Below are 19,552 nucleotides of genomic sequence, written 5' to 3'. Positions count from 1 at the left end.
AGTGCATGTGGAGTAGGAATGTGCTTAATCCTTCATATTTTGGAACACTGTGCCGAGCTCCTGATGTTTAACATGATGGGAAAGTAGCACATACCGGATAGAAAAAAAAGCACGTCGTACAGTATTTACATATAAAGACGATCCTCACCTTCTCTTTCCCCAGTGTGCATGAACATCACCCCCCACGCTCTGACACACACCGCTGTCAGTGTAGGTCCACTGTTGCCTAACTGTGTGCCTCAGAATAAACACATACTACATGATGCAATATTGAGACAATTCATAATAAGAAAGAGAAATTACTCAACTAAAGTTTCCAGTGTAAAATAACCCACATTGTGTCCCCAAACACATATTGCTGATTATTCAGAGAAAGTGAGTCATGAAGTAGGAAGAGTCCAATCCTCCAGTCGTGTGGTAATTATTGGTCTTCATCTGGTGGGTTCTTCGTCATCATCATCATTTCCATTCCTTAAGGACTCATCGGGTTTGTTACAGCAGACACGTGACAGTGTAAATGTTTTTTCCGGTCCTTGTCTGTGAGTCCTTCTTCTGTCCTTTATATATTTAAAAGTGTACAATGCTATTTATACAATTAGGGCATCTCTGATTCTATTTCTGCCACATCTTTTGGCTGTTGCTGCGTGTCTGTCTGTACTCAAGGGAGGTGACGTTTCTGTTGCTGTTTAGTTCTTGTAAAAGTTTTGTTTTATTTGGCGGGGTTGGGGTGTGTGTGTGTGTGTGCACTATTTTCTTATCCAAGTTGAGTGCTTAAGGATTGAGGATGTTGTGTAAGGGGAAATGAAAGCATTGTGAGCCAAGAAACATCTCTTGACATAATAGCTTAACTGTTTACATGTGGTGATATGTAGTATTGATCAGAAACCTACCGTGCCTGATGTTGTCACACACGTGATCCCATATGACCTTGACCACAACAGAAGAGCTCTGAGTACAGAGCTTCCATTCCACTAAATGTCTGAGCCAAATCTAATTGAACGTATAGTCATGTAGTTGGGTCACAGAAAGATCTGATGTATCCAAGGACGTTTTAGAATCTGGGGAACATCACATTGCTGACTCTAGTCATTAAGGTCCTGATACTGATTTTGATTACTCATGTTATTACAATGTCTTATGAGATACTGATTTTGATTACTCATGTTATTACAATGTCTTATGAAAGTATGAAAGTATGCCATGAACAATAAAAGGAACTATTATTGAATTTTAAGGAAGTTTTTGCAGTGCAAATATTTTCCTGGTTCTTCTTCTTTTACACTTTATTAAGTGGTTGGTAAGCTAGAGTGTGTTATCGCCACCATATATACCACAGTGCAGTGCAGGAACATAGCAGTGATAATATATATAATATATAATATAATATATAATACAAAGATATAGAATACAGTAATTATTGAGTAAATTGCCATTTTAATTTTTATCTCTGAAAATGTGCAGGGCACATAGAGTTGACAAAATGATGTCTTACTTTTCGATTACTGTTATTATCATTATTATTATTATTATTATTATTATTATGATTAGCAGTAGGAGTAGTAGTATATAGTGGCATCAGTAATCCAAAACAAAGCACTTCACATCATCAAAAAATCAAAAATAAACCATTTGAAAACAGATTGTTGTGTGGGCCGCTGAAGAGGAGGTACTGCTGGCCCACCACCACCAGATGGCGCCCTGCTTGGAGTGCGGGCTTCAAGCACGAGAGGGCGTCGGAGCAACGGAGAGTGGCAGCTTTCATTCATCATCTGCACCAGCTGTCACTCATTTTCCACATCACCATAAAAGCCGGACTACAACTCCACCTCCCCGCCGAGAAATCAGCAACCAAGAGGTAACCTTCTCTGCGGTAATTTCTCTGCTAACTAAACTCTTCTTTGCAGCCGTTTGCCCTGTGGTGTACTTATCCGAGCTGGAGTAAGAGCGTGACCGCGATGACTTTGCATCGCGCTCCATAGCAGATAAGTGGTTACACAGGAGCTGCACGAGTGTGTGATTGGAGGTGGAGGTGCTCCCTCTTTACAGAACATTGACTGTGAGTGGACTACTGAGTGTGCGGATTCACACTCACCTGGATTTTCTCTGTTCTCTGCCAGCAGTACCAGGGTCGACAGCCGAAGGCAGAGGCCACCTGGGGACTCGGGACTTGGCGGCTCCGGTGTTCTTCAGGCATGTTGGTGGTGGAAGCTGTGTGAGAATCGGCTCTTCTCTCGCCAGAGGTTTTCTATCTTCGAGCCTGCCCACACGTCACCTGGTGTATAATCGGCAATCCAAATTTCTGTCTGTATTCCGTTGTGTGTTTCCACAACATTAAATTGTTACTTGTTGGCTTATCCATTGTCCGTTCCTTAGCGCCCCCTTAAACATAATAAAGCAGTGAGACAAAGTACCTAAAAATGTAAAAAACAACCACAAACCCCTCACAAAAACTCATGATTAATTCACATATTGATTAAAAAAACGTACATATTTAAAAATTAAGTTAATATAATACAGTGCCAGTTTCCTTGACTATCTTTACAAGTAACTGAGGCAATGCAACAGTCAAATAAAATAGTTTTCAGTCTGTATTTTAAACAAGTAAGTAGAATCAGAGTTTCTAAGAATCACAGGCAAATCATTGTGTTTATAACACTTTTGTGTTTTTTTTAAATCCCCTGCTGGCTGAAGGCCCAAATGGGGATTATGTTGTGGTGATATCTGTCTGTCTGTCTGTCTGTCCCAAAACGGGAATAAGTATTCTGAAATCAACTCCTCACACTTTTAGGAGGAATATTGTGAAATTGGTACAAGTCCTTGTTATTGGTAATACACATATTTTCATATCGTTCTAGTTGGACCCATTTTACCAGAGTGATGACCCTTGATTAACAAATCTAGATTATGCCAGTTTCATGAGTGGTGCCTGCATTATGAAATTAACTCTTCTCACATTTTTAGGATGAATTTCATGAAACTTAGTACAACTCCTTGTTATAGGTTGGCAATACTCATATTATCATTCCAGGTGGCCCCATTTTACTAGAGTTATGGCCACTGGTTAACAAATTTAGACTCTGTCAGTTTCAGGAGTGGGTGCCTGCATTATGAAATCAACTCCTCTCATGTTTTTAGTAAGAATTTTGGGAAACTTGTTACAGTTACTTGTTATAGGTTGGTAAAAACCACCCCCACTACCCAAGAAAGCACATGGGTGACATTGGTAAGGAAAAACAACCTCTCTGGTCATAATGAAGAAGAAACCTCAAGCACAACAGGCTCAGGGGGTGACCCACTGCTTAGGCCACACCTGGGCATTTTACGGCCCGTGGGCCGCATACAGCCCTTTGGCTGACTCGGACCTCCCTGCAAATACCTCGAAATTAGAGAATAAAATATTTACTATTCCACCAAGTTTGGGTTGCGTGTAACCTTTGTCCACCTCCCAATTTGTTTGTGGCTGAGTGTGTGTATCCTCTGAAGTATAGCAGAGCCTGGTACGGAATGATCGTCACACAGCCACACAGCCTGACACAGCGTCATTGTGTAATAGCAGAGCCTGCATGGTGTGATTGCATAATGCATGCCACATAGCCTGGCACGGTGTGTTTGTGTGATTCATGGGAACTATCCATGGGGACACCGACGGAGATGGTGAACGGGCTATGGATCCAGTGGCGGAGACAGTTTCAGTATATTAAACTCAAAATGCGTTTTGGGGCCAATGTGACTGAAAATGATCACCAATGTAATGAGTCAGAAATGTTTCACATTTTGTTCACTACTGGCTTGGAAAATTTGATTGAATAAATTACATTTTTGTAAGGTAACCTCTTTTTTTTTTCATTTCCTAATCAGGACATTGGCATGCCTGGCCCTGATCGGGGCTTTAATTCCATTTTTCCTCCTTTCTTTTCATCACCACCTACCCCAGCTTTGTTTTATTAGTTATCATGCATTTATTCTGTTCCATTTTAGTTTGTCACTTTGTTTCTTTTCATCCTTTAGCCATCGTCCAGTTCCATTCTAGTTTTGTTCTGCCAGATTGTGTTTGCATTATTGATCATTGTTTATCACTTGTTTATTTTGCTTTTCTTATTTGTGTTATCAGTTATGCTTTATGTCGGGTTTTTCTTTCTGTTTTCATGTAGTTTGTTTTTCTTATAGCTTGTTTACTACCTTGTTTTCCTAGTTTAGTTTTGCTTAAGTATTTATGTTCCGTTTTCAGTCTCATGTTCATGCCCAGTTCTTTGTTATGTTTTTCTGCCCTCAGTTTTTATTTTACTTTTGTTCATAGTTCTCAGTTTCCCTCATGCCCCTCTAAGTTAGTTCCCACTCCACAGCACTGAACCTGCTATTATCTTTGTCTCACACTTTGATTCTGTCCGCTCTGTGTTTTCTTTCACTCACGCTCTTGGCACCTGCTCACGCATCTTTGTATCCTACATCACTTCACTTTGTGCACTCTCTTCCTCCCTATCTTGCACTGTGTTGAATCTTTGTTCACTAGTCACACCCCTTTCTAGATTGTTCCTTCAGGTGCACCAAATTAACACGTGCTTCACATGACCCTAATTTGTTTGTTCCTTATTAAACCATCACAGTCTCACAGCTCACCACCAGTTTGTTGTTGCTTCTTGCACACATCCCAGCCTTTTATTCTCAGTCCTGTTTTGCCAAGCCATGTGCCAATTATTGCTCTGTTCTCCTCAACCACACCTTTTCCCTCTTCTTTGATTACTGTGTTTGCTCGTGCCTTGACCCCTGCTTGATCATGACTGCATTTTTGTCCGACCCCAATTGTACTACTGCTCTGCTGCTTGACCACCTGTGCACCGAACCTAAGCCTGGAATAAAGACCATGTTTTTTCCTTCTCCTATGCCAAATCTGGGAGTCTGTTTTGCGGGTCCAATCCCTATGGTTGCTGAACAGACGGCCAGCCTGACAGTACAGACTGGCCAAAGCATGGTCCCTGTCGGCTCCACCTCATCTATAGATGCGGCCGCCACGAATCTGGACATTGAGGTACTTAAGAGGATCTTTGATGATCTCTCTTTTTTTCATATGTTTTTGAGACTGCTATGCTCCCAGGGAAAAGATTGATTATCTTCAGCAAGCCTGGGAGTTACTGGAATTGAACACTTGGCTTTCCAACATTTTCCCAGCACTTCAGAGCCTGGATGACATTGTTTTGTGAAAAGAAGCTGCCGGAATATCAGGACTGTGCCAGTCAGCTGGAGCAAATTTTCTCGGCACTAGACCAGATTTTCCAAGCCGAGCCTGAGCTGCTAACCACTTTCCCTGAACTTATGAACATAAAAGCGCAGTTTAAGCATGGTTGGGTCCCACCTTGTATTGTGGACCCAGTGGACTTTTTAATTGAATCAGATATCACCGCCGCCGGCAGCGAAGAACCTCACATAATCACACTTTCTGACACAGCCGTCAACTCTCAGCACGCAGAAACACAGAAACTGGCCACTTATCTCCTACCTCCTGGTCCAGAAATGCAGCCACTGAGGCCAGTCTCACTCCAAACCCCTACCAAGCCTGCTCCACATAGTAATCAAGTGATTTTCACTGTCACTGATCCGGATCCAGTTGAACCACTCGTCTCGGGCGTAGGCACGTCAGCGCGCACAATCCAGGAAGCCCCAGTCCCGGCACCATAGAAACTCCAAGCGCCCATGCCTACTCCACCGATACCTGCTTCAGAGATGGCTGCGCCGATGACCACCGAAGCACTGCTTTTGCCCGACCACTCTCTGGCAGCCACATCCACCTGTCCTTCTGGGCAGTCACAGTCCACGCCATCGCCAGTAGATCCTTCAGGAACATGCTCATCACCGCCAGTGATCTCTACTGAGAAGACCTTGACGCACTCTCCTGCAGTGGTCTCCACCTCCTTGCCTGCACCCACCAGCTCCGCCTCAGTGCTCACAGCGGCAGCTAAGTTAGTGGCACTGCCCGGACCAGCATCATCAGCGTCACCTGGCTCAGCTCTGGCAGCGGCACCAGCTGATTCCATCTCGGCACACACCACGTCACCTTCATCCACTGAGTCATCTGCAGCTTGCCCGGCCTCTTTGCCACCTGAAGCCGTGTCTACTTCCGCGTGCCTCACAGCAGCTTTGCCAGTGATGTCACATGAATCAGCTGCTTCAACTACGCCAGCTGTGTTGTTACCGGCACACTCCACGTCATTATCGCCTGCTGTCGTCTCAGCCTCTGTAGGCTCAGCTGCCAATGTATCTTCGGCGGCCGCAGGAAAAGCCTCTTCGTGCCCTGCTTCTCCGCCAGCCTCGGCACCTGGGGATGCGGTCCATGCGCGCACTCAGCCGAACAGTCCTGCTGTCTCAGAGCCCCTCCAGCCGGCTCCAGTGTTCTTCTCAAAGACGACCACTGAGAACTCTCACTGTGGGACAGTTCGTGACTTTTCACTTTTCATCTGGTTAATGCTGATCTATTTTCATGCCTGTGAATCTGAAATTACTTTAAAGGCATCACGTCAAAATCTGAAATGGTTCTTTTGTGCAGCAATTGAACATATGTTAAAAATGTCACGTCTGAAACTGAGATGGTTTTCTTGCAGATTTGTTGGAAATATGCTAAAATTGCCACATTGAATTCTGAAATGTGTCTCATGCAAGGTACTGTTGAAATTAATGATTGTCATATGTTTAATGCTGGGCTGCAGACTTATGTCATTCTCTGATTCCTTCCCGGAGAATGTTTGTCATTTTGGGGAATATAACTCCACTCACGCAGGTGCTGAGTCCTTTCGTTGGTCCTTGGATTGCTTTCCCTGTTCTGATCACGTTTTGAATTTATCTGGAGGAATCAGCTGTTTTTTATATGTTTTGAAGGAATGGATTTTCAGGAGTTGCTCATTCTCAAGTGAGATTTCTTTTCGTTGGCTGTATTCCACGTCATGGAATTGAGTGCGGCACTTTTTCAGTTTTTGTATAATACCCATGTGCACCTCTTATGCTCCCTGTTGCTTCTCATCTTGACGCTCTAGTTAGATGGTTTGACATTATTCTGAGTCCATACTCTTTTGATTGGCTTGAAATCTGGAATTGGGCTTTGGACATTTTGTGCAGTTTTCCCTCTCATTGGGTTTATGGATTAGCCTAGCTTTACTTTTTTCCTGCTTCATTGTTTTACCCATTTGGGGAGTTTCCCCTTAAAGCGACTGGTTCTCTTTTTTGGTGGTTCCCAATATTTTAACCGTAAATCAGTTTTTATGGGTGCCGCTGACTCCACCCTTAAGCCTGGTGCCCCCCATAGTCGGGTCCATGACTCGGTCATGCTCTGTGATAGGCCACATGGCCGCCCTCCGGCTAGTGTGATCCGCCCTGTTTATTGCCTGTTCAGGCCCGTATCCTCGGGTTCCTACATTTTTGTGGTTGGTTGTTCCCCATGCTGTCACCTGCCTCATGGGCGGTTTTTGTGGTATTCTGCCCATTTTTCATGGCCTCCGAACCCCCACCTGTCCACCCGTTGTCGGGTGTGTGCAGGGTTGGGGGGGGGGGGTTTGGCAGCCTTTGGGAGTCGACTCACTTGGTGGGGGGTTCTGTCATGCGTGGCCCTGATCAGGGCTTTAATTCTGTTTTTCCTCCCTTTTTTTCATCACCATCTGCCCCAGCTTTGTTTTATTAGTTATTTATCTTATATTTATTCTGTTCCATTTTGCTTTGTCACTTTGTTTCTTTTCATACTTTAGCCATCGTCCAGTTCCATTCTAGTTTTGTTCTGCCAGATTGTGTTTGCATTATTGATCATTGTTTGTCACTTGTTTACGCCAAGTCTGGGAGTCTGCTTTGCGGGTCCAGTCCAGCCTGACAGACATCTAACCATTTGTCAAAACAATGCTATTTACTGCTTTTTATATAGGAATAAATTGTTATTGTGCAGACTCAAGTTTAGGCTTTTGGCCTGGCCCTCCACAATATTTTCTGTTTCTCATTTGGCCCTTTGCAAAAAATAATTGCCCACCCCTGGCTTAGGCCATTCTAACAGTTGCAATATTTTCACAGATTACACAAGTACTTCTTAACAAAAAGCACAATGTCCATTGTTTACTGATTGCTGAAATGGCTAATTTCTCAAAAACTATTTGTCCCATCAACTTTCCATTTTCGAAGCGTTCATCCTTGACCCAAAACGGCAAATGTCAGCTCTCTCTGGTGTCTGCATGATCTAAGCCATACACACGCACACACGTGCACACGCACACACACACCCACACAAACATACACATACACACACACACACACACACACACAGAGGCCATTGGCTATTATAATATAGATTTTAAAAACTAAGAAATCACATGTACTTCAGTATTCACACCCTTTGTTCAGTACTTTGTTGATGCACTTTTGGCAGCAATTAGTGCCTCAGGTCTTCTTGAATATGATGCCACAAGCTCGGCACATCTATCTTTGGGCACAGTTTTGCAGTTTTGCCTGTTCCTCTTTGCAGCACCTCTCGAGCTCCATGGGAAGCATCGATGTACAGCAATTTTCAGATCTCTCCAGAGATGTTCAATCAGATTCAGGTCTGGGCTCTGGCTGGGCCACTCAAAGACATTCACAGAGTTGTTCTGAAGACACTCCTTTAATATCTTGGCTGTGTGCTTAGGGTCATTGTCCTGCTGAAAGATGAACCGTCGCTTCATTCTGAGGTCAAGAGTGCTCTGGGGCAGGGTTTCATCCAGGATGTCTCTGTACATTGCTGCATTTATCTTTTCCTCAATCCTGACTAGTCTCCCAGTTCCTGCTGCTGAAAAACATCCCCACAGCATGATGCTGCCACCACCATGCTTCACTGTAGGGATGGTGCTTTCTTTCCTCCAAACATGACGCCTAGTAGTCACACCAAAGAGGTCAGTCTTTGTCTCATCAGACCAGAGAATTTTTATTTCATGGTCTGAGAGTCCTTGAGGTGCCTTTTGACAAACTCCAGGTGGACTGTCATGTGCCTTTTACTAAGGAGTGGCTTCTGTCTGGCCACTCTACCATACAGACCTGATTGGTGGATTGCTGCAGAGATGACTGTCCTTCTGGAAGCTTCTCCTCTCTCCACAGAGGACTGCTGGAGCTCTGACAGAGTGACCATCAGGTTCTTGGTCACATCTCTGAGTTAGGCCCTTCTCCCCTGATTGCTCAGTTTAGACATCCTGGTGGATCCGAACGTCTTCCATTTATGGATGATGGAGGCCACTGTGCTCACTGAAACCTTCAAAGCAGCAGAAATATTTCTATACCCTTCCCCAGATTTGTGCATCGAGATACACAAGTTGATCTTTCAGCAGGACAATGACCTCTAAGCACGCAGCAAAGATAGGAATAGTAGAGAAGCTTGAATCTTCGACTGGACTGGGTTGCTTGACGCGAGGACGTTTCGCTTCAAATCACAGAAGCTTCCTCAGCTAAAATTCTTGCTCTGGTGGTCTGACTTCTGTCTTGACTCTTGTAGAGAAGAATAATCAAGAAGTCACAAAAGCTGGAGTTTTAAACTTAACCAGACCCCTCCTACCGAGAGGCAGACTGCTATAGGCTAGTGACTAAACAATAGCTCTAATTAGCACCTATTGTGCTCTAGTTAGCACCCTCCTAATGACAGGGCAGCTGTCCCTCCTAATGATGGGACGGACCCTCTCCTGTTGGTATATGGCATTAGAGAACATAAAGAAGGAATCATATCCTTAAACCTAGTTACAGCGCTTTCTGAAAGACTTCTAGTGTAATGAAACTTATTCCCCACTGCTGGGTAGTCCATCAGAGTAAATGTAAATGTTATTAAGAAATGATCAGACAGAAGGGAGTTTTCAGGGAATACTGTTAAGTCTTCAATTTCCATACCATAAGTCAGAACAAGATCTAAGATATGATTAAAGTGGTGGGTGGACTCATTTACATTTTGAGCAAAGCCAATTGAGTCTAATAATAGATTAAATGCAGTGTTGAGGCTGTCATTCTCAGCATCTGTGTGGATGTTAAAATCGCCCACTATAATTATCTTATCTGAGCTAAGCACTAAGTCAGACAAAAGGTCTGAAAATTCACAGAGAAACTCACAGTAATGACCAGGTGGACGATAGATAATAACAAATAAAACTGGTTTTTGGGACTTCCAATTTGGATGGACAAGACTAAGAGTCAAGCTTTCAAATGAATTAAAGCTCTGTCTGGGTTTTGGATTAATTAATAAGCTGGAATGGAAGATTGCTGCTAGTCCTCCGCCTCGGCCCGTGCTACGAGCGTTCTGGCAGTTAGTGTGACTCGGGGGTGTTGACTCATTTAAACTAACATATTCATCCTGCTGTAACCAGGTTTCTGTAAGGCAGAACAAATCAATATGTTGATCAGTTATTATATCATTTACTAACAGGGACTTAGAAGAGAGAGACCTAATGTTTAATAGACCACATTTAACTGTTTTAGTCTGTGGTGCAGTTGAAGGTGCTATATTATTTTTTCTTTTTGAATTTTTATGCTTAAATAGATTTTTACTGGTTATTGGTGGTCTGGGAGCAGGCACTGTCTCTACAGGGATGGGGTAATGAGGGGATGGCAGGGGGAGAGAAGCTGCAGAGAGGTGTGTAAGACTACAACTCTGCTTCCTGGTCCCAACCCTGGATAGTCACGGTTTGGAGGATTTAAGAAAATTGGCCAGATTTCTAGAAATGAGAGCTGCTCCATCCAAAGTGGGATGGATGCCGTCTCTCCTAACAAGACCAGGTTTTCCCCAGAAGCTTTGCCAATTATCGATGAAGCCCACCTCATTTTTGGACACCACTCAGACAGCCAGCAATTCAAGGAGAAATGCGGCTAAACATGTCACTCCTGGTCCGATTGGGGAGGGGCCCAGAGAAAACTACAGAGTCCGACATTGTTTTTGCAAAGTTACACACCGATTCAACGTTAATTTTAGTGACCTCCGATTGGCGTAACCGGGTGTCATTACTGCCGACGTGAATTACAATCGTACCAAATTTCCGCTTAGCCTTAGCCAGCAGTTTCAAATTTCCTTCAATGTCGCCTGCTCTGGCCCCCGGAAGACAATTGACTATGGTTGCTGGTGTCGCTAACTTCACATTTCTCAAAACAGAGTCACCAATAACCAGAGTTTGATCCTCGGTGGGTGTGTCGCTGAGTGGGGAAAAACGGTTAGAAATGTGAAAGGGTTGGCGGTGTACACGGGGCTTCTGTTTAGGGCTACGCTTCCTCCTCACAGTCACCCAGTCGGCCTGCTTTCCCTGCTGGAAGGGAACTAACGGCGGCTAAGCTACCTTGGTCTGCACCAACTACAGGGGCCTGGCTAGCTGTAGAATTTTCCACGCTGCGGAGCCAAGTCTCCAATTCACCCAGCCTGGCCACCAAAGCTACAAATAAGCTACACTTATTACAAGTACCATTACTGCTAAAGGAGGCCGAGGAATAACTAAACATTTCACACCCAGAGCAGAAAAGTGCAGGAGAGACAGGAGAAGCAGCCATGCTAAATCGGCTAAGAGCTAGTAGCTGCGCTAAGCTAGCGGATTCCTAAAAACACACAAAGTGAATAATGTGCAAATAATTTAGAGGTGATTCAGCAGACGGAGTGCTTTAGTTAAGGCACGTGAAGATTACACTGTGAAATAAATCGTTATCTAGTTATCTAGATCAATCTAACTGCGCAGATTAAACAGCTAACAGATACAGCAAAACACCGCTGTGTTCCGGAACAGGAAGTGATACAATACCACAGTGAGAGCCAACCACCAGTAGAGGCAAGCAAGAGTCACCCTCTTGCAACAACACAACACTACACTGGTGACAGCAGTTGTACATTTATTGATGATGACAGCCATCTCCCCAGTGCCTTTACCTGACATGCAGCCCCATATCATCAATGACTGTGGAAATTTACATGTTCTCTTCAGGCAGTCATCTTTATAAATCTCATTGGAACGGCACCAAACAAAAGTTCCAGCATCATCACCTTGCCCAATGCAGATTCGAGATTCATCACTGAATATGACTTTCATCCAGTCATCCACAGTCCACGATTGCTTTTCCTTAGCCCATTGTAACCTTGTCTTTTTCTGTTTAGGTGTTAATGATGGCTTTCATTTAGCTTTTCTGTATGTAAATCCCATTTCCTTTAGGCGGTTTCTTACAGTTCAATCACAGACGTTGACTCCAGTTTCCTCCCATTCGTTCCTCATTTGTTTTGTTGTGCATTTTCGATTTTTGAGACATATTGCTTTAAGTTTTCTGTCTTGACACTTTGATGTCTTCCTTGGTCTACCAGTATGTTTGCCTTTAACAACCTTCCCATGTTGTTTGTATTTGGTCCAGAGTTTAGACACAGCTGACTGTGAACAACCAACATCTTTTGCAACATTGCGTGATGATTTACCCTCTTTTAAGAGTTTGATAATCCTCTCCTTTGTTTCAATTGACATCTCTCATGTTGGAGCCATGATTCATGTCAGTCCACTTGGTGCAACAGCTCTCCAAGGTGTGATCACTCCTTTTTAGATGCAGACTAACGAGCAGATCTGATTTGTTACAGGTGTTAGTTTTGGGGATGAAAATTTACAGGGTGATTCCAGAATTTATTCCTCAGAATTGAGTGAGTCCATATTTTTTCCCTCTTCTTGGTCTAAAAAAGTAACCGTTACTGACTGCCACAATTTTTTTTTCTTGATTTCTTATAGTGTTTCTTAAAGCCAGAAAGTTGCCATTTGAAATGACTTTAGTTTTGTGTCATGTCTGTGATCTGCTTTTTTTCTACAAAATTAAACAACTGAATGAACAGTGAGGCCGGTGATTCCATAATTATTGCCAGGGGTTGTAGAGTGGTAGAGTGGTGCATCAACAAAGTATTGGACAAAGGGTGTGAATACTTACGTAGGTACATGTGATTTCTTAGTTTTTTTTTATTTTTAATGAGTTTGCAAAAATTGAAAAACAAAACTTTTTTCATATTGTCATTATGGGGTGATGTGAGTAGAATTTTGAGGGAAACATTAATTTACTCCATTTTGCACTGTGAATACTTTCCAGATGCACTGTGTGTGTGTGTGTGTGTGTGTGTGTGTGTTTGTTTGTGTATATATATATATATATATATATATATATATATATATATATATATATATATATATATATATATATATATATATATATGTGCCATTTGGAATAAGCGTGTATAGAAAATGAGTGAATGAATATATGCCATTACAGTGTGGAGCACTTTCAGGATAAATGCTTTTCAGAGTGCTTTACAATCCCAAATTTACATCAAAACACCCCAGGTTAAAAAAAAAATTACACAATAAAAAATCTGTTTTAAAACAGTCTACCAATGGAACCCAAATATACACACAATGTAAAATGTTTATCCTCCTGAGAACTGAGGAAAAAAGTGTCTTTCAGTTTAACTTTTTTATCCACTACATAGGACATAATGAATGGGCAGGGTTTCAGGAGGATATATAAAACAAGTGTAATCAAAATTAATAGGGGCAGCCCACGTTGCGTGTTCTACCACCTAGTAAAATACGCGTCTCATCCAAGCAACTAGTCAACACACAAAAACCAAAACAGCTTCTGATGTACCGCTATTAAAGTTAACCATGAAACACTCACTCACTCACTCATCTTCAACTACTTACTCCAATTAAGGGTCATGGCGGGCTGGAGCCTATTCCAGCAATCATAGGGTGTGAGGCAGGGTACACCCTGGACAGGACACCAGTCTGTCACAGGTAACCATGAAACAACTATAAAAAATTCTATCTACATGCATGCAACAAAAACAGAAAACATTATTAGCCTTTGTAGAACAGTCAGAGGGCAGACATGAGAAACGTGAGGATTGTGATCATTAGGAGTCTGAACATAGATAAGCTGACACTCATCATCCACGAGTAAAGAGGTTTTTTCAGTTTGTTTGCATGAGATGCACATTCTGCAGCTTCTCAGAAGAATCACATATTGCACGTCGACCTTTTTCCCCAGAATGCATTGTGGTGTCATGCAAATTTTTATGCACTAGGCGGAAGCAGATGTAACTCGGGCAAATCAGTCCACATGGAGTAAAAACATGTCAGTGTGCAGGGGAGTAAATCGTGTTGGTCTCACTGTAATAGCTGAAAATCCTTGTGTTGCACAGATTGTGAAGCAGACATCAAAGTAATGTGACTTCTTGGTGTCCACACAGTGGCAGAATCTCCTCTTTACTTTAATCAAAACATTCTTCTTCTTTCCCTGTCTCTTTTAAAGATGCTGACTCCACAGGTACCTGCACTAGTTACATACCTAAGTGACCATTCCGTAACAGAGGCACTGCTGGGCGTGCTAGTGGACCTGTCACAGGCCTGTCCATCCTTGTTGGTGAGATTCCTGCCAGTGCTGAGGGTTGTCGGACAACAACACCTCCCTCTCCTGGGACATGTGGCCAAAATCCATGGTGCTGTGGGAATCCTCAGTGAGGTACAAAATGGATAGGCACACACAAAACACAATTATGTTTGTGGAGCTGATAGATTGAGAGGCCAGTGAATTTTACAGGTCGCCATGTAATGCAAAAAAAGATAACTAGTGCTGAAACTAACAATTATTTATGTTACAAATTAATATGTAGATTTTTTTCCCACAAGGTTACTGTACGTAGTTAGTTTGACTGTCAGCAGGATATCTCAAAAGGTGGGTTCATCGTTGTCATGTTTTTTTGTTGTTTGTTTGTTTGTTTGTCTTTTTTTTTGTTTTTTTTTCTGACATATGCAGCTGAATTTAACAACGGTCAGCTGAGAGAACCTCTCTGAGAGCATATCGAGTTGAGCATGTCATGATTTTTAAACAAAAATATTGCTATATAAATGCATATAAGTTCACCATATGAACCAACAGCTTTTCCTTTTTCAGATTACTTCAGATCATGTAGATCATAGAGGTCTGTGTGGAGCATTTGGAAAACTAGAGACCATAAAATTGAATTATTTTAACAGGAATGCAGTCATGTGATGTTCAATCACTGAAATGGTTTTAAAAAATTAGATTTCATGTATTTATAATTTTCATGCCTGTCACCTCTTCCCCAGACACAGAAACTCTAATAAAACATGTTAAATATTTCATGTTAGTTCAATGCTGATGTGATGGGGTCAGCAGGAGTCACTGTGCAGTTGAAGTCAGTAAAACCCAGATCCCCAATGCCAAAAAAGACGCTATGGCAACAGACGCTAGACCCCATGGGTTTTAGCCTTGTGATTATTGTGCATGCCTCCCATACCAGAAATCGTGAGTTTGTGCCCCGAGAGGGAAACACAACACAGAGGTTAAACTGACACACGTAAGCAAAGAAATTCATTCACACTCACACTAACAGTCAACTCAGTCACCAATTCTCCTAGTGTGTATGTCTTTGGAGGTGGGAGGAATTAAGCCAGAGCACCTGGAGAGAAACCACAAAAACATGGAGACGGCATGCAAACCCAACACAGAAAGGACCTTCTCACTGTGAGTTGACAGTGTTAACCACAAAACAACCCTGCTGTCCATGTGCACATTTGCCTCAATAAATGCAGTTAAATGTTTCAAAACCCCAATACAATTTGAAAACTTAATAGTTAGCCTTACTTTAGCTTACCCATCATCCTTGTTGTCCTCCAGCAGTGCCACAAAGTGTAAACAAGAGGATTTGTGAGTAGTATGAAGATTATGCCTTCTCTTTATTCAAGAGCAGGGTCTTTCATTTTGTGAGCATGATTTATGTTTCCCTTGTTCTCTAAGACCCAGCATGTCCTCATTCAGATCTTCTTCTTATTTTATGGTGGTTGGTCTCCAGGTTAATGGTGCATTACCAACACTTTTTGCTCAGATTTGTGGATCCAAAAGTTTCACATTCGGGTCGGTACATAGGATCCGCTTGTCAAGTGTGTAGATGGTGTTGTAGATGACAACATAGTATTTTTTGGACATGTACTCGTAAGTCACTTTGAAATATAATATTTGTCAGGACAAACTAAACAAGTTTAAAAAAGTGTGATAGCACAGAAAATAGGTGTGATGTGTCAAATGTATGTGTCTTTTTTATGTCTTATATGTCTGTGTTGCTGCAAGAAGCAACTAAAACTATCTCATTTTGATCAATAAATGTTTAAGGAATTGCGTGCTGCATCTCCTCCCATCACATTTTCTTTGAAGTACAACATGGTTAGTCATTATATTTGCTAAAACACTTCACACTGCAAAAACTGACATCTAAGAAAGTAAAAAAAGACTTGTTTAAAGAAAATTTGACTTAATTTTTGTTTAAATAGAAAAATAATCTTTTCAAGCATTTTTTACATAAGAAAAAAAAAGTCATATTTTGGGAAAATATATCCCACTTTTTCTTAATAAGTTTTTCCAGGTGATATCAAGCTGTATTTAACCAGTAACAAGGAAAGGCAATTGATTTCAAATCATCCAAGCAAAGGAACAAGATTGTTTTCCTTATTTTAAGACAGAGGCTAATCTTAAAATAAGAATACTGTCTAGTTTTAAGGCACATTTTGATTATTCAGTGCCTAGACATTTTGCTAGTTTTGAGAATTCTAACCAAGTAAATTTTTCTTACCCCATTAGCAGATTTTTTTGCTTAATACAAGACAATTTGGCTAGATTTTAGATTATTTGGCTATTTTGAGAGGTACAGTTTTTGCAGTGCACATGGTGGATGCAGGATATTTAGCATTACACGTAGAGTGCAGTGCATGCTGGCCTTGTTATACAGACTGCTGCTCAGCAGACAGCGTGATTAATGGATAATGCACATGTGTACATGCTACACGATCAGTCAGTGATTCTTATCAGTTTCTTGGCTGTGTTTCAGGAGCAAAATACAAATCCAGCCTTCATTCACTTTTCATCTAACTATCTGAATTACAGCAAAACTTTCAATTCTCTTGGTGAAATGATCTTATTTCCTGTCTGAAAGTGATTGGTCTCTTCCTGTGGCCAGGCTTAGTGAACACGCAGGTTGCCATACAAAACTACACAGTACATGCTAACACACAGACAAAGACATGACTTGCAGTAAGACCAAGAGGATGATCCGTACTCCAGCTAATAGCTACAGTGCATCTGGAAAGTATTCAGAGCACTTCACTTTTTCCACATTTTCTTATGTTACAGCCTTATTCCAAAATGGATGAAATAATTTATTTTCCTTAAACTTCTACACACAATGCCCCGTAATAACATTTTTGTTGGTGGTGTTTTTTTTTTAGATTTTTGAAAATTTATTAAAAACTAGGGCACCGTTCTCATCGAGCGCAAACCTCTGCCAGCACTAGTTTCCAATTCCACAAATTTGTAACTTGGAAAAAAATTTCAAGGTCAATGTGCTGTTAGAAGTGGCTTTTCATAAGGACCTTTCACACATAACACATTTTAAATCGACTAGTGCACGAACAAGGAATTGCATGCCAGTTGTGAAAAATTGTGTGGCCATTCATGCTGTTTGCACAATAACAGTCCGCAGACGATCAATTTCGAGCTGGATGTGAAATTTGTCTAAGTGCCCCCATGAGTGTGGCTTTGCAAAAAGCAACACACGCATGTGGCCTGCATGTGTATCGCACGTATGCGCATGTGTTGCCCCACCCCACCCCAAAACACATGTGGCGTACATGTGGCATACATGTGGTTCGCCCCTACCCCCCCGCTCCTCCCAACACATGATGTGCCGGGGGGGTGTTAGGGTAAAATGCTGATATATATGCTGCCCAGACATGATCACATGGGGGCCAGACAGGTAGGTCTGAGCGCATACAGCATGGGGAGGTGCCTGTCAGCTGCTAACCAAAGACTCACTGACAGCTCACATAACACAGATGAGAGTGACACGCTAATGTGTGTGCTGGATGGACAGGGGGTGTGGCCGCCGACAGCCACAGGTTCTGGACGTCCCAGCTAGAGAACACCTATCGTGTTTGAACGGACATGAACTGTCCACTGTGACATGCATGTGTCTGCTTGCCGTCCTCATGTGGTCATACATAAAAACATATACGAGGTCTGTGATGAAAAAAGCGGTCCTTTTTATTTTTTTCAAAAAATAAATGGATTTGATTCATATGTTTTTACGTCAGACAAGCTTGAACCCTCGTGCACATGCGTGAGTTTTTTCACGCCTGTCGGTGACGTCATTCGCCTGTGGGCAGGCCTTGAGTGAGGAGTGCTCCACCCCACCCGTCGGAATCTCTTTGTCTGAATAGCTGCTGCGGATGGCGCGCGTTGCTTTATCAACATTTTGTCTGGACCTGTGAGGGATATCCAAGTGGACACTATTTGAGAAATTAAGCTGGTTTTCGGTGAAAAGTTTAACGGCTGATGAGAGATTATGGGGTGTTTCTGCCGGTGTAAGGACTTCCCACAGAGCGGGACGTCGCGCAGCGCTTCCAGGTGCCATCCTCGGCCTGTTTCGAGCTGAAAACATTCTAATTTAAGGCTTAATTCACCAAGGACGTCGTGAAAGAACAGAGAAGATTCAGAACAGGCCGGCATGAGGACTTTATGCGGACATTCCACTGTTTAAGGACATTTTGTAATGAAAGACGTGCGCGCAAATTCGCCGAGTTGTTTCCGTGATGACTCGGCGAATCTGTGTGCGCCGCGACAGGAAAAACACCTCCGTGTTGAAAACCATTTGTAAAATTCAGGTGGCTTTTGATGGCTTTCAACAAGTGAGTAACTGAGAAATTGTTTAACAGCTTGGGCATGTTCCAACTTGCCCGTTAAGGTTTCCAACGGAGGTGTTTTTCCTGTCGCGACCCCCCGTGGTCGGGTCCGGCCCGACATGCGACTCTGCCCGCACGTTCTTTCATTACAAGATGTCTGTTAACAATGGAATGTCCGAATAAACTCCTCATGCTGACTTCTTCTGAAAGTTCTCTGTTCTCTGACGACTTACTTGGTCAACAGAGCCTGAAATGTGGAAGTTTTCAACTTGAAACGGCGAGATGCTGCCGCCTCGAAGCGCACATCGCCGTCAGGCGCCGTGGGCCATCCTTAAAGCGACACTACCAGACTAAAATCTCTCATCAGCCGTTAAAAGTTTTACCGAAAACCAGCTGAATTTATCGAATGGTGTCCACTCAGTTGTGCCTTACAGTTTTTGAAAAATTTTTTATCAAACAAAGCAGCAGTCTCTGAGCCATTCCTAAACAATGAAAAAATCACAGAGAGGGTGGGCGACTCCTCACTCAAAGACTGCCCACAGGCGAATGACGTAACCGACAGGCGTGAAAAAACTCTCGCATGCCCACGAGGGTTCAAGCATGTCTGATGTAATCACACGTGATTCAAATCCATATGGTTTTTGAAAAAAATAATAAGGTCTGTTACTTTTATCACAGACCTCGTATCTGTGTTGTGACCGGCTACAGCGAGCGAGCGCACAGCATGCACATTGACAGGCTGCCCCAGGTGATACAGACCGTCAGATGCTAACATGCAGTGGGCGATATGAATGTCACATCACCCACATGAGCTCTGCTCCACATGA

The 19,552-nt window shown here is 42.6% G+C and overlaps 1 protein-coding gene across 3 annotated transcripts in view; it reads left to right on the top strand.

Moving 5' to 3' along the window:
* Nucleotides 1–19,552, top strand: part of veph1 (ventricular zone expressed PH domain-containing 1) — a 294,852-nt gene that overhangs the window by 130,165 nt on the left and 145,135 nt on the right. For all 3 annotated transcript variants that reach the window (XM_034168109.1, XM_034168110.1, XM_034168111.1), the window contains one exon: nucleotides 14,284–14,493. In XM_034168109.1, the coding sequence (XP_034024000.1) occupies nucleotides 14,284–14,493 (210 nt within the window). The remainder of the gene's footprint in view (nucleotides 1–14,283; nucleotides 14,494–19,552) is intronic.

Source organism: Thalassophryne amazonica, chromosome 4 (genome assembly GCF_902500255.1).
Source record: "Thalassophryne amazonica chromosome 4, fThaAma1.1, whole genome shotgun sequence".
Taxonomy (NCBI): domain Eukaryota; kingdom Metazoa; phylum Chordata; class Actinopteri; order Batrachoidiformes; family Batrachoididae; genus Thalassophryne; species Thalassophryne amazonica.
This window is presented reverse-complemented; position numbering and strand designations above follow the sequence as displayed.